The sequence below is a fragment of the Tyto alba genome, unplaced genomic scaffold, assembly GCF_018691265.1.
Source record: "Tyto alba isolate M040663 unplaced genomic scaffold, T.alba_DEE_v4.0 Super-Scaffold_18, whole genome shotgun sequence".
Classification (NCBI taxonomy): Eukaryota; Metazoa; Chordata; class Aves; order Strigiformes; family Tytonidae; genus Tyto; species Tyto alba.
Window position 1 is genome coordinate 14,558,599 of NW_024881280.1, and position 14,215 is coordinate 14,572,813.

General features: G+C 35.6%; 1 protein-coding gene across 1 annotated transcript in view; it reads left to right on the top strand.

Moving 5' to 3' along the window:
- Positions 1–14,215, top strand: part of LOC104360805 (formin) — a 148,933-nt gene that overhangs the window by 63,872 nt on the left and 70,846 nt on the right. Inside the window, exons 6-8 of the mRNA XM_032984591.2 lie at positions 157–244; positions 10,503–10,564; positions 11,324–11,412. Coding sequence (XP_032840482.2) covers positions 157–244; positions 10,503–10,564; positions 11,324–11,412 — 239 coding nt within the window. The remainder of the gene's footprint in view (positions 1–156; positions 245–10,502; positions 10,565–11,323; positions 11,413–14,215) is intronic.

The following is a 14,215-nucleotide window of genomic DNA, read 5'->3' on the forward strand; positions in this document are numbered from 1 at the left end:
AAGATGAAGGTCCTAATACCATATTTAGTTAATAAAAATGTTTGATCTTTGAGAGACATTGAAGTCAATTCACAAATTAGCTTCTGTCATTAATGTGAATGAATCTTTTGTAGAGTGCTCATTTGATCTCAGATAATTTTGCTCCATCTTTCTTAGATTATCAAATTGTTGGATGGAAAGCGGTCTCAAACTGTAGGAATTTTAATATCCAGTTTGCACCTGGAGATGAAGGATATTCAACAAGGTAAGTGTTTCTTACACCTGATGTTTTATATTTGCATGGCTATTTTCTCATAGTCCCCTTCAGAGACTTTCTTACATTACAATATGTGTTTTGAATATAGTTCTCTTTAAGATAACAGAAGAACGATTCTTCCACTATATGTAGTTTCACCTAAATAATCAGAATTGAATTTAGGCACAACTCCTGTACCATTTCAGTTCTCATATCACTTTCAATACAGTGTTTTCTCAAAACTGTTTCATATTCGTCCCTTACGGTTCCCTCCTTTTCCTTAAGCAAGTCCTCCACTGACAAAAATGAAATGGAGGGCTTATATGTAAATCTTTTGGGCATCAAGCATGCAGTTGATATTTGCTGAATGTTTAAATTTTTCTTCATTATCAGTATAAAAAGCACATCCCAAACTAATGCAGTTACGACATAGCAATCAGAAAGATGATTACCGAATGGCATTTTTCAAAGCATAGGGCTACTCAGTGTATAAATTCCATTACTGTTACAAATTATCTGAGTTTGCCAATACAACTGTAGAGAAATACAGATTTTTCAGAACACTGGGGTAATTCAGATTCTGCTTATGTTCTGGATTTAAAAAGATATTGTTTAAGGATATTGTTTATTTCTTTTTCACATTAAAAAAAGGAAAATATTCACCATTTAAAACAACTGTTGGAAGAATTCAAGTTGATGTCTCCTTTTTGCTATTGTTTTCCTTCCATCACATGCAAATACTGGGTAGGGTGTTGAGATGCTGCTGGCATTGATTATTATTAATTTCAAAAGGGCCTTTGAGCATCTAGCTCTTTAAGAGCACAAGGGCTTACAGATGTCTCTTGGGATGGAGGGAAACAACGAAAAGAAGGAATAACTTTGTGCCTGCCAGTATTGTGTGAAAGGTATCAGAATGAGATGGAAAAAACTGCTATTACTAAAGGTCTGAATAATTTGCTGGCAGAAATTACAGCAGCATAGGATAGGATAGCAGCTGTATTATAAAAACTGGGTAGTATTCATAAGTATCTTCAGACATGTTTTCATGACTTTTTATTTTCCGTGCCATGATGTTCTACTAAAATAGAACATCTTTGTCTCTCTGTCTGTCTGTCTATCTATCTATCTATCCATTGTTTGCTGTACTTCTGTAGCTTTTGAAACCCTCTGTCCAATTTATACTAAATTTAAGAGAAAATAAGTCAAATGTTCAGGTATGTGTACACTAGCATTTTAGCTTGAGTCAGCAGTGCACTTTCAAATCAAAGCTACCAGTTGTCCTCTTTGCTGTGTTTGCATTGCAGAGCAATGCAGAGCAGTCTCAGAGTGCGAACATCCTTCAGAATTAAGTTAAATGAGATGACGTGCTCTAGAAGCATGCCAGCAGTCACCACCTATAGCAGGCTTTAAATCGTGCAGGATCAGATCAGAGATAGTTAAAACTCCCTGAAATGTGTATAGTGTGCACACTGGATCCTTAGTACCAGCTGTTGCTGTCTACAAATCGATTTCTAAAGACTATGCTACTTGCAGTTGTAGACATAGCTAATGTAGTCCCTCAAGTTTAATGAAAATTATGAGTGTTGGTAGAAGAGACACCAAAACAAGTGCTGTCACTGAAGGAAAGTTTATAACTCATCACCCTCTCTATTCTGAGGTAGCAAATGACTGGTCTGTCACCACATGTGTTGCTCAAGGCAGCAATAGGATATGCTGCCTTTTGCTTATGGAAACAGCTAGGAGATACAAATGGGATTTGGGAATGGTGTTAGTTGAATTTATTTTTAAAATATATTAACAAAGCAGGATGAGTGACTCTAATCAAGATCTGTGTGCAGAGACTACCTAGGGAAAAAAAACAGGTCACCAAACTCAGGGAAAACATCTTTTTCTGTAGAGAGGATCTTTAGAAATGCTAGACATCAGTAGAATTATGCTTGTTTCTGTTTTAGTGTGTGTTTATCCCTTGGCATTTTTTTTAATTTAAATCTGTGTGCAGTCCTGCCAAACAACAAACAAATTATCTGAAGCCCGCTATAGTCAATGTACTGGATGAAAAAAGATCAGAAGAAGCTAAATAGTTCATGACAGCACCTAACTGAAAAAGTGTATGATCATTCAGTGATGAATGTCGAAGTTCGGTTTTAGTTTTGTTTTTTTTTTTTTTACAAAGTGAAGTTACAAAGAGCTACCTCTAAGAAACATGAAGTTTAAGCACTGATCCCTTTTTTCAAGCAAATTTCCATTTCATAATTCAATATGTGAAAGATAGGGAAGAGAAAAGTTAATGGTCTTTGGCAGCTTCCAACAGAGAAAGTAGAAACTTGAAGCAAAAGAAAGTCAAAGTGAAGGAAAAAAAAAAAGGTATCTGATTTTATTTCAGATTTTTCTGACTACATTTGTACATGTCTTTTCAACAAACAAACTTACTGTCTATGTATAGTATACTGGTTACTCTACCTTAAATAGCAGTTACAAAAACACAGATACAGAAAAACTGTCCTCAGATTCACTGCCCTGTGCATACAGATGCATGCAAAATTGTAGAGAAGACAAAATGGGTAATCACAAGAAAAATTACATCCTCCTTTAAAATAGTATGAGATTTCTGCATATATAGGATTATGCTCTCAAATTAGAGTAAAGATCTTCACAGCAGATTCTATAGATAGTTCAGCAATGCAGAAGAAGCAAGTGACCAGATCTGGAACCCAGATGTTTCAGTTTGCATTTGATAATGAGCCAGCTGCCACACTTAAGCAAGGGAATCTCCCACACATGTTTGTTTAAGAGTGAAGTTCGTGCATTGGAGTTAAGTTTAAATTTTTGCTGTATGTGAATACAGTCTAGAGAGAAGACAGTGTAAGACCAAGTGATTATTTTGGCTAGTGTTGGTGTTATATGATGCAGAGAGAAAGTTAACATTGTCATGCTGCACCTGTCCTAATACTCAGCTTTTTGGTAGGTGGGAGAGGAGGACAAATCCTAGGTGCTGTAATGTTCTCAGAATACTAACAAATTTTACTGATGAGTCTGGTACTGAAAAGGGTAATATAGTTTTTGATTAGACCATTACTAATAATACTAATTTCCTGAGCAGAAGGAGCAGGCAGAAAATATGTCTGTCTCAATATGCTGTATAGGATCTGTATTTATATTTAAAAGTCTGTCCTGGCTGGGGCTGGCCTAGAGTTCCCGTTGGTCTGGCAGCGGGAGGAGCTGCAGCACCCTGAGACCCCAGGGGCTCCCCAGGTCCCAGTGCCCTCACCTGTGTGTGGGGGCGGGGGGAGCACAGCTGGAGGGCTGGGCCCCAATTGGCTGATATCCCATGTCATGTGACCTTGTGCTCACTATATAAAGGCAGGAGTGGGCCAGGAGGGGCTCTCACTTCTGGGAGTGGGGCTGTGGGGCCTTTGTGTTTGGGATGGCCAGCCGGGAGCAGGTGGGTGTCGGTTGGTTGGTGGGTGCTGAGCAGCTGTATGGTACATTACCTGCTGATTCTGCTGTCAGCGTATTATTCTGTCACTGTTATTAAACTGTTTTTATCTCAGCCCGCGAGTCTCCCTTTGCCCCTCTGATTCCTTCCCCATTCCCAAGTGTGGGGAGGGTGGGTGAGCAGCTGTGTGACATTTAGCTGCTGACCGAGCTCAAACCACGACAAAATCAAATAGCAATAATGAAATTGTGCATACGTTTGAGATAATTTTCAAGGCTGCTTCCCTGTGTTTTTTTAAAAAACATTTATAAAGACAAGATAAGGAATAGTGGAGATCAGCTGTCAGGTAGGGAACATGCTTTAACACTACACACTTGGAGAAGTAATCTGCACTTCAGTCTTACTTTTCCTATCATTGTTCAGCTGGCATGTTATAGCTTGAGAGACAAACTTGTGACTCAAGACTACTTGTGTGGCTTTGCTCTTGAAATATTATAACTCACTACACAGTGAGGTGTTTCAGTTCTCTTTCTAATGGGAAATACTGATTGATTATAACTGTATGCAAAGACCCTCTGTGGGCACTGGTCCCAGCTTTTTACAGGGCAACATTCCAGTCACTCAGGCAGTTCCCAGTATAGTAGCTAGCAATAGCAGTATACTCGAAAATGCATAATAATACTCTTTTCTGCAGCATACATCATCTGTGCCGGCTTCCCATGAGCTACTGAGATCTTTGTTCAGGAGTAAATTGGCAAAATTGTGGGGCAGCCCAGATGGAAAAAAGTTTTAGTGACACAAAATGGGCTGTAAGTAAAATGTAGATACCTGTGTCCAAAAGAGTGATGTTTTGCCACTAAAATTGTGAGGCACCAGAAATTGTACTTCTGTACATTGCTGGAAATAGTTTACTGTCTCCTACCCCTGATTTCCATCAGGATGCATTAAGTGGATGGTCTCACATGCTGGTATATATTCTTTGGGACCAAATCAGTGGGATGCAGCAGATCACACCAAACGCACACTTGGTAGCTCATTGCAGTCTTTGTGGCCATAAAGTGCTGTATTACCTACACAGAACAGCTGCAGCCTCTGCTAGTACCTTTACCCAGGCAAGAGTTTAACTGTGGTGCTGCATCGCTGGCAGAACTTAGCCTATACGGCAAAGGGGAGAATTTAACGCTGATCCTTGGCATTGAGACTATTTCTAATGCTAATTTAGTATTTGATTTTTTTTTTCTTTCATAGACTTTAAGCAATTAAATATAATGCCTGAGACTCAATTTGTTAAATCAGAGTAGCACTGGCCAACCTGTTCTAGCGCATATGGGGGACCCAATATGTTTGTTGTGCATTTGGAACATTCTTGTGTTCACCAACAATGTAAATTATCTATGCAGAGGCGCATTAAACTTTGAAAATATTAGAGAAATGTATTTGATCACACTTAGATGGGATGGATTAGAATGGATTTTGTAAAAAGCCTAGGTCATGCTATCTGCTTTTGCAGGTTAACCTTCATTATTGGTTTTCTTTTGGTTGCTCCTCAAATGTGGAATATATTTTTACTATAGTGTGACAGTAATGATATTCTGATGGTGAGCAATGCAAATAAGTGTCACGCCATTCTGTATCAAAATTCTTTGCATGGCATGGTAGGAAGGGACCAATTGTCTAGAAAGAATGCAGTTATGATGCTATTGTATGATGCAGTCAATCAGTCAAAAAGCCATTAGTCTTCTCCATCTTTGATTTACCCTCCATTGTCAACCTATTGGAGTAAATAATTGGAAGAATGTGAACAGCAGTTTAACTCAGTCAGACTGATGATTAATGCAATAATCATTCTAATTCTATATTACGTTCATAATCATCGTGGGATTTCTATGTGGTCTTCCTCTAATGAGAGGCCAGAGAAGTTACATAAAGAGGTTGTGTTGTCTTGATGCAATTTATGGTTTATGGTACATCTGAACTTTAGCGAACGGTACCATTCTTAATCAGGCACTTTTCTTAGCATCTGAAAGACAATGTTTTATATGTATAACGCAAACTATTCCAAAGCAACTCTAATCTGCAGACTTCAGTGTGCTCAGAATAATGAATTCCAATTTCTGCTTTAACTATATCATGCAGCACAAATAGTGTCACAGTTTCTTTCTCTATTGTATTTTGGAAATACTTCTGGATAAAGATAAGTGCTTTGGGATACATCTTATTGCACTGTGTGAAAAAAGTTTTACTGGGGTTTCAACTAAAATATTTTGCAGGATGGAAGTATAGATTATAGAAGTTTAAAAACTGTTGTTCCAAAGTTGTCTGATTTTTCCACCTACAAAGAATATTACATGTATGCATTCTATATATACTGTATACTGTGCATGAAGTATAAAGATAGCTGCATACTCAAGTCAGACGTTGGGAAACAATTTTCTTTAAAAGTTATTTTCTTTGTTCTGGAAAATTCACAGCATATGTTTTTGTGAATCTGCCTTGGGCATCCAGCCTGATGTGGGTAGGTTAACGTTAGTGCCAGTCTTATGCTCATTACTTCTTGCAGGAGTTGAGCTTTCTTAGTCTTGTAAACCTACATTGTGCCCATGGTGATTCTTTGTGATGTATATTTTAATGGGTTTTCTGTTGCACGAGAGAAAACCTTTAAATAAGTTTAGAACATAGCAATTTGTGAGAAGTAAACCAGAGCAATTTGGATACTTTAGGCAGTTTTGCCAAGTAGGGATTTGTACTTAACAGTTGTTGTCATTATCTAATTGACTAGATCAGACACAATTTAATTTAAATTTCCCAGTGACGAGCTTCATGTTCCCATAAAATCAAGCCTTACTCAGTAGAATGTACTACATAAAATAATGAAGAACTTCCAGGTCAAATAAATGTATATTTGGCAAGCTCTTTTTATTTAAATAACTTATTTCTGTTTTATCATTAGGAAGCAGTTAAGGTGATTTCTTCATATTTCATAGTTTAATTGTCACATTAAATGGTTTGATACCGCTGAGTACATGTAAGCTCTGTCATCAGGACTTAAATCCTCATTTAACCAAAATGTGTTTAGTAGGAGTGAGGCTGTATTTCAGAGTCAGCCTTAAGACTGTTGGTATTTAAGCTGGTTAAGAGAAGTATCTTTTTCATATTTAACCTCTAAATTCTACAGTTGTATGTAGACTGCACACAGTATGCTTTAAATTCTTAGCTTTTCTTTGTTTTATCACTTCAAAAATGTAAACCAGAGTATGTGAAAAATCTGTGCAGTAGGGGATCTGTTTTTTACAGTTAGATTCATTTTAAGAAAGTGAGTCTGTTAAGAACCTTTGGTACAAGTTTATATTCGAAGCAATACTCTTAGTATGTGAAATGTAGTTGGCAAGTATTTTTATGTGTGCCTGTTAGTTTGAATGCACGATGCTGATCTGTTTTTTGTCCTAGCTGACGGTTATTATATCCTAATGGGTGCAACCCTGCACTAATGATCCTTGTGTATATAAATTCTTCTTGTTGTGAGCAGACACCATAGGCCACATAAAAATGTTTGCCTCAATTTCCCTGCAAAAAAGGATCTCAGAAACCAGACTTGGCCAAGTAACAGATTTTTTAAAGGTAGAGGAACCCAATAAAATTACCAGCTTTTCACAGCATGAGTCTACTTCCTTTCGACATATTGTGAGGTGTAGGTGAAATATTCTAACTGAACTGACAGTGTAAGGAAGACAGCTAACTAGAAAGCAAGATAAAAGTAAAAACCACCGATGATGATTGATATTGTAATAGCTATTAATTGTTTTGGAGCCTCTTTTGTAGATTTATGATACTTCACCTATATTACTTACACTTATGTGAGTCTTGATATAATGAGATTTAATGCAGTAAAGTGTCATGGTTAAATTCACTGTATCAGGAAGAGTATTTTGAAAAACTTATCATGGTTTTTACTAATTTTAAGAACGTTAATATACATATGATTAAAACCGGGTTTTGTTTTTCACAGAAAAATTAAGATGCTTTTGTTCTTTGTAACTCTAAGTAAATAGTAAAATAATTAGTTTCTTTGATCTAGTGTAATGGGGTTTTTTCAGCTGCTGCAATTCAAGTTAATTTACACAACATACTGTGAATGTATTGCACATGCCATATTTTAAGAATAAGAATACTGACACACCTGTGAATTTAGGGATTTCTTCCAGCTTTTCAAAATCAATGCTTCTTTTTTTAAAAAATGGGTCCCTCTTCATAATTTTACAAGTTTTCATTTTTCTCTTCTGCTCCAAATGTGTATGGTATTAAGTTCAATCAGTCTGAATGAAAAAAAAGATATAAGGACAAAGATGAAGTTTAAAATACATAAAGATGAAAAAAAGGAGTCTATGTGGATTTTGGCAGTACTTCTGACTTTTTGGGAGTGTTTCTCTACATACATTAACATCCTAAGAGTTCAACTGTCATTGTTTTGAATAATATTGCTAGATTTTTAACTGCAGCCTGTCTGCATGGACATTGCCAATTATAGCATGACAGGTTGTATAGCAAGTAAATCAGATAATATTTTCTTGGTACTTTTATACAATCACATACTTGTCAAAAAAGAGAAAATAATTCATATTAATATCACTTAATACATATTATTATTAATTATGTTAGAAAGGTGTTAATTTATCAGATTGTATTTTATTAGTTTAATCTCAAACACTCTTTGCTTTATTATACCACTTCAAAACAATGCTGATTTGTTAGAACTGGTGTTGAATACAGAAACAGTGATAAGAAAATGCAGCATTAAAAACCACTTTGTGATTTTGGGGTCTTTTTGTGACAAATCTCTGACTGAAAATTCCAGTTAGATGTACAAACCTTGATATTCTTATTAAAGTGTTCTTTTTTTTCAAACCACTTCCTCTCATTGTAATAGTTCTGTACCTAAAAAAAAAAATCTATTAATAGATGTTTTGCGTTTCTAGTATGAGTTAAAATTATCTCCAGTAAGTTGCTTTTTTAAATAAGTGTAGACAAATTTTTCCTTCTAAGCAGATTTCAGAATATTTCAAAATAGGATGAAAGTGAAACCACAAAGGGAAGTTTTTGAATTCAATATGTGTATCTTAAAATTTTAACAATTACATATATTGGACTGTGAAACCAAGTTTCCAATAGATTTTCCAATCTCTTAGGTTCTTTTGAAATTTCATTGGAAGATAATGAAACTCATGGAACTGACTTGCAACAGCCAACAGATGATCTCATAGTTTCAATCCCTAATGATTTTTCTTAAACAAAGATTTTTGTCAAGCACGGTTGTTCGTGCTTTATATTTGGTTACACTCAAGCATTTTTTGACTCTTTCCAGTAGGATGAAAATAGTTGGAGATACTGCTTTATTTTTTTTTTTCCACTTATACTGTCTTCTTTTGTATAATTCTTTACTTCTAACCAAGGTGTAATGTCAACAGATGGAATCATAATTGACAGGCAAAATTTTAAAGCATTCTAAATGTCATTGGACCTTTTAATAAAATTAATTAGCCTGCCACAGAGAAAATTTACTAGCCTGCTGGTTAATTTCACAATGTAAAATCATGGGGTAGGTGGAAGAGCAGGCGAAAGCTTATTACTTTTAAATAATTATTTAAAGATGTGTGCCTTGTCCCTTTCAAACATGGATTGAAAATGCAGCAAGAGCTTTTAAAATCTTCTAAATTCACAAGCAGTCAAGTTTCCTTTGAAGAAACGTATTACAGTTGAAATTAAAAGTTGTCAGGTACTAGCTAATTATGAGTCACTGGTTATGCTGAAAATTGGTAGAGGCCATAATCTTGACTCTTTGGGATTAATGTTCCCAGTAACATTTAAACATAAGTCAGGAGTTCAGAAATTGTGCCTGGTCCCATTATGAATCTTGATGAAATGCTGTTTTCAGAAAAATTAAACATTCAAAGTTATTTCTGTTCAATTGTGCTTGTCTTAGCTTACTGGAATGTAGCATTAGAGTGCATTAGAAAGTGCTGTGAACCAATCATTTAGTTTTCAGAAAAGTCCCAGTACATTGCCTAAATTATAATGGGTTTTGCAAATGTTAGAAACACCTAATGCCATATATCCCAAACATAGTATCATTTGGAACTAAGGAAATATTTTGAGACTTTTCATTTTTGGTAATGAGGCATAACTGATCACTGAAGAGTATACTTTAGGTGTCTCTGTGTGATGTTTAGAAGTATTTATCTGGAAATTGTCACATGAGTAGTTTTCTAGTGGATAAAGCTAACTCAAATGTGAGCTGCTTTATGAGGATATCTCAAAAATCTGTAGCACAGTTTTTTGTGCTTGCAAATTTGCAACTTGCAAATCTTGCAAGTTTGTTTACCTGTCTACTTCCCAAGACAAGCAGATCTCCCTGTTGTCATATCTTCCTGATCTCCCATGCACATAAGGAGACCTAAATACCCTAACTCTCCTATCCAGCCTTCTAAGCTACCATGAAATGTGCTGTTCATTGTCTGGTATCAGTTGTTCTCATGTTCTCCTGCCTGGCCAGATACGCAATCAGCTGAGTACCTGGCAGGTCATGTCTGACTGCTGAGTATACTGGAGAGGAAAATAGAACTCCATTCTCCTGAGAGAGAGTTTATAGTGAGTTCTTGTGTGAGTGTTCTGACTTGAAGTCAGAACAAAAATAAAATGCTGAAAATAATAAAGTATTAACTGGATACAAATAAATTCTTTAGCTAGGTCAGATCCCTTTAGTCCATTTCTCAGGAAACAGAATTGAACTCTTACATGTGTTTTCTAGCATCTAATTTGTGATTGTATTCTATACAGCTATACTCTGTATTGATGACTCCGTAGTAGATCTGGAAACACTGGAAGCACTGTATGAAAATGTAAGTAAGCTGGAGTAAAGCTGTGGTTACTCACTGTAGTATTTCAAACACAAAATAAGTAAAGTTTTCTTTTATCTTGACATTTTAGACTACAGACATTATACAGAAAAAGTCTTTAGGGAATTTAGCAGTAATAAAATAGGTAACATAAAAAAATACCCATTGACATGCTATTTTTACTTACTGGCTTAGCCCTTAAATGTCAGAAATTTAAAACAGTGAAGTGCCTTTGGAATCAGGTTAAAAATGCAACAAAGGTGTAACATCTAGCAGTGTTCTTTCCTGAGCTGCCAGAAAAATACTGTCCTTACTTAAAGCCAATTTCATGCTAACATGCTGAAATTTTCTTATTCAAGATGTAAGTGGCTAAAACAGTTAGCTAGGCTAGTGCATTGCTGTACTTAACAAAGTTGCTCTGTACACTAAGTATATAGCATTCATGAACTGTGTGACTCTGGAGTTGCATGAAAGAATACATTTACACTTGGCTGTAGAGATATCAGAGCTACCTCGCTGATCTAAATTGTGAAGCATCCTATGGCTGTATCTGCAAGGGTGCTCAGCTTTGTGGCCATTGGTAGTAAACGGCTCTGCAAGGCACTGAAGGAATTAGTCATGGATCTTTATGTCTCACTCTCTTGCATAGTCTAAAGTTTCCCAATAAAAAATACAATTGTTACTTGCAGACAAACAGATAAATTAGTAATTTATTAATTTGTTATTAATTAGTTATTAATTACTTTATGTTAATTCACTCAGAGAGCACAAAAGGATGAACTGGAGAAAATCAAGCAATATTATCAGACTTCAAAAGAGGAGGAACTGAAGCTTCTGGATAAACCAGAACAGTAAGATTATTTTGGTAATATTTTATCATTATATAGTATAGTCCTTTGCTGATATGTTAAAAGGGATCTTTATACGTAATTTTTGGTAGCTAACCTTTAACTTTTTTTTTGTGTTTCAAGGCATGATGAAAAGTTTGTTGTTATCAAACAACTTTTTTTAGACATGACAGATTTTGCTACATCGACTTGGACCACCAGAACTGATAAAATATGTAGCCTTGAATCAATAAAAATTTCTGTTCCCATTCTTACATCTGTAAAAGGCTTATCCTTCCCTTAGAGCTTCAGGGCTAAATTAATCTGTCATAAAGCAGGGCTAGACTGATTTTCATTGTTGATTATTTGAAAGGGCTACATAAACAGAGGGTTTTGGTGAGTCCTGTGACAAAGACACAATGTACATTCTGGGCATGCTGACTGAAAACCTACAGAGCTGGTTCCACGGTTCATCTGTGACTGTTGTGGGCAGTGACAGCTGTTAGGACAAAAAACTTCTTAAGTGTTGCTCCTTCTGTTGTAATAAACCTTAGACAAATGTGCAAATCACAAGAATCTGTGAGCAGAATAGTAGTCCTGAATTTTAGTTTAGTGTATACATTTGATTTCAGATTTTGGCCTACCAGTGGTTTGTCTTCTGCTACTTTGCTACTTTTCCCTTTGTACTTCCATCTTTTTTTTCTAATGACAGTGCAATTTCCTGTCCTGAGGCCTCTTTGCCATCTTGCTTCCTTTTCCCTCTTGTCTGTTTTTGTCTTTTCTGCTGTCTCTGGTGTAACAAAGGGTAGGGGGAGGAAGAACTGAAACAGCAGATACAGTATATGATTGGTTGATGTCAGAAATATTAAATTTTCATACCTTTTTTTGCCATTAAAATGTTAGTGTTGAAGAGCAGAATTTTTTTCTCTGTCTGCTAGCACAAGGCAGCTAAATACTTATTTGTGACTGTCCACGAGGGAATAGGTTAATGTTGAGAGATGAGGCTATCACACTTACTCTTGGTTAAGAGTGGCTATCGTTCTTGAGTAAGACTTAAGACAAATATCTGTAACATGTATATACTAGCTTCTTGCATCCCATATGCACGGCTTTCATTGCATTGGCTTGGGGCATAAGAATACATTGTGTGACTAGTTGATGTTTTCCAGAGCTTGAATCTTTGGCAATCTGTTTGCTGTACGTCTGAGTCAAATAAATATTAATGCATTTTGTATTGTGGAGAACATGAATCTTGTAGAGCTCTAGAGTTATAAAAGGTTGTCTGTTTTTGTAAATTATAATGGAGAGGTTGATCTCAATTAAACACAAAGTTGAATTTATGCTATCATTGTTCCATAATTAAAAGAGCTGTAAATAAAGCAGTTACGCCTGATCAAATAGTGAAATAGTAGTATCAAAGACAAAAGCTACTTTTTATCAATTATTGCTCTGTTTTCTCTGAAAGTCTTAATTATCTCATTTTTACCCTATTATTAAACTACATAGGTTAAGAAAACTAGTTTTTTAAAATGTTGCCTCGAAGGGGAAACAATTTGGTGATGATGCACTTATATAAATTTTATTGGACTTTCAAAATAATGTCCCTTCTGAAAAGTCAGTAGATCAGGTGCTGCTGGTTTTGTTGTCTAAGTCAGCCTCTAAACTGTTTTTAAATGCTTGGATTACCAGACAAATAGCTTTAGTGGTATCACTGGTGCTCTCCTGCACATGTGATTTTGATTTGTTTTGTTGGCATGTTAAATGTGCTATTGTTGGCACTAGCTGTAAGTGTGACAGCAACATGACAATACCCCCCTAAATTACGCTTCATGATAATAGTTGTTAAAATGCTAATATTCATTAACATGGTAAAGATTTATATGCACAATTGGCCACAATTTGGGGCTTTGCTAGTAGGATGCAGATGCTTTAGCTAGTTTCTAAGATCCTTTTAGCTGTAATATAATTTCTATGAAGTCATCTCTACTGTGAAAGAAATACTAACGAAGGAAATAGTAGCAAAATATGGTACTGAGCTTTGCTGTTCTGTATGTAGTTTGAATTCAGGAAGTAGTGAGCTGTTGATAATTGCTGTCCAAGCAATGCCATTTGCTTCTCTTTGAAGACCACTTTCCTTTGACTTCAGTTTAAATCCTGCTGGTTTACTTAGAAGCTTGCAGGGTTAGATATGCCTTTTTCCCAAAAAATTATTTCGGAATTTTATATTCTTCAAATGTGGATAAATGTGAACTGATAAATAGTTTACCTCCATAGAATTAGCCTTCTGTGTCTATATTCTGGAAGAATGTTCTGTTACACTAACAACACGGTGATATGCCTGGCTTGAAAGTACTCCCAAGTCCTTTACTACAAGATTCTCATAGGAAAAAAGAGTTCTCAAATAAATGGATTTTTTATTTACAGTTTCTGCAGGAGAGGAGTAAAGTGGACCTCGCAGAGATGAACAGCAAATCCTCTTATGTTTAATTTAGGCCATGAGAAGTATAGCAAAGAGAAGCCCATCAAAAAGCTATGTGATAGTATGTCATCATTACTTTAAGTCAAAATTATACTCTTCTTAGACAAAAATTGAAAAAATAACTAAGATTATTCTTTTCACTCCAAAAGTTTTGTCCACCTGAATTGGTGGTTTATCTTTGATAACCACAGATTCAATGCCATGACTTTGTGTTTAGGGACTACATTTGTAGTCATTAAGATTCCTTTTTGTGATAGATTTCAGTTATAAGTGTTCTGTCTGGATAGTTACATTGAATACTTCAATTTCCAAAATCTGGAGATATTTTCTTTATATGCTGATGCTTCT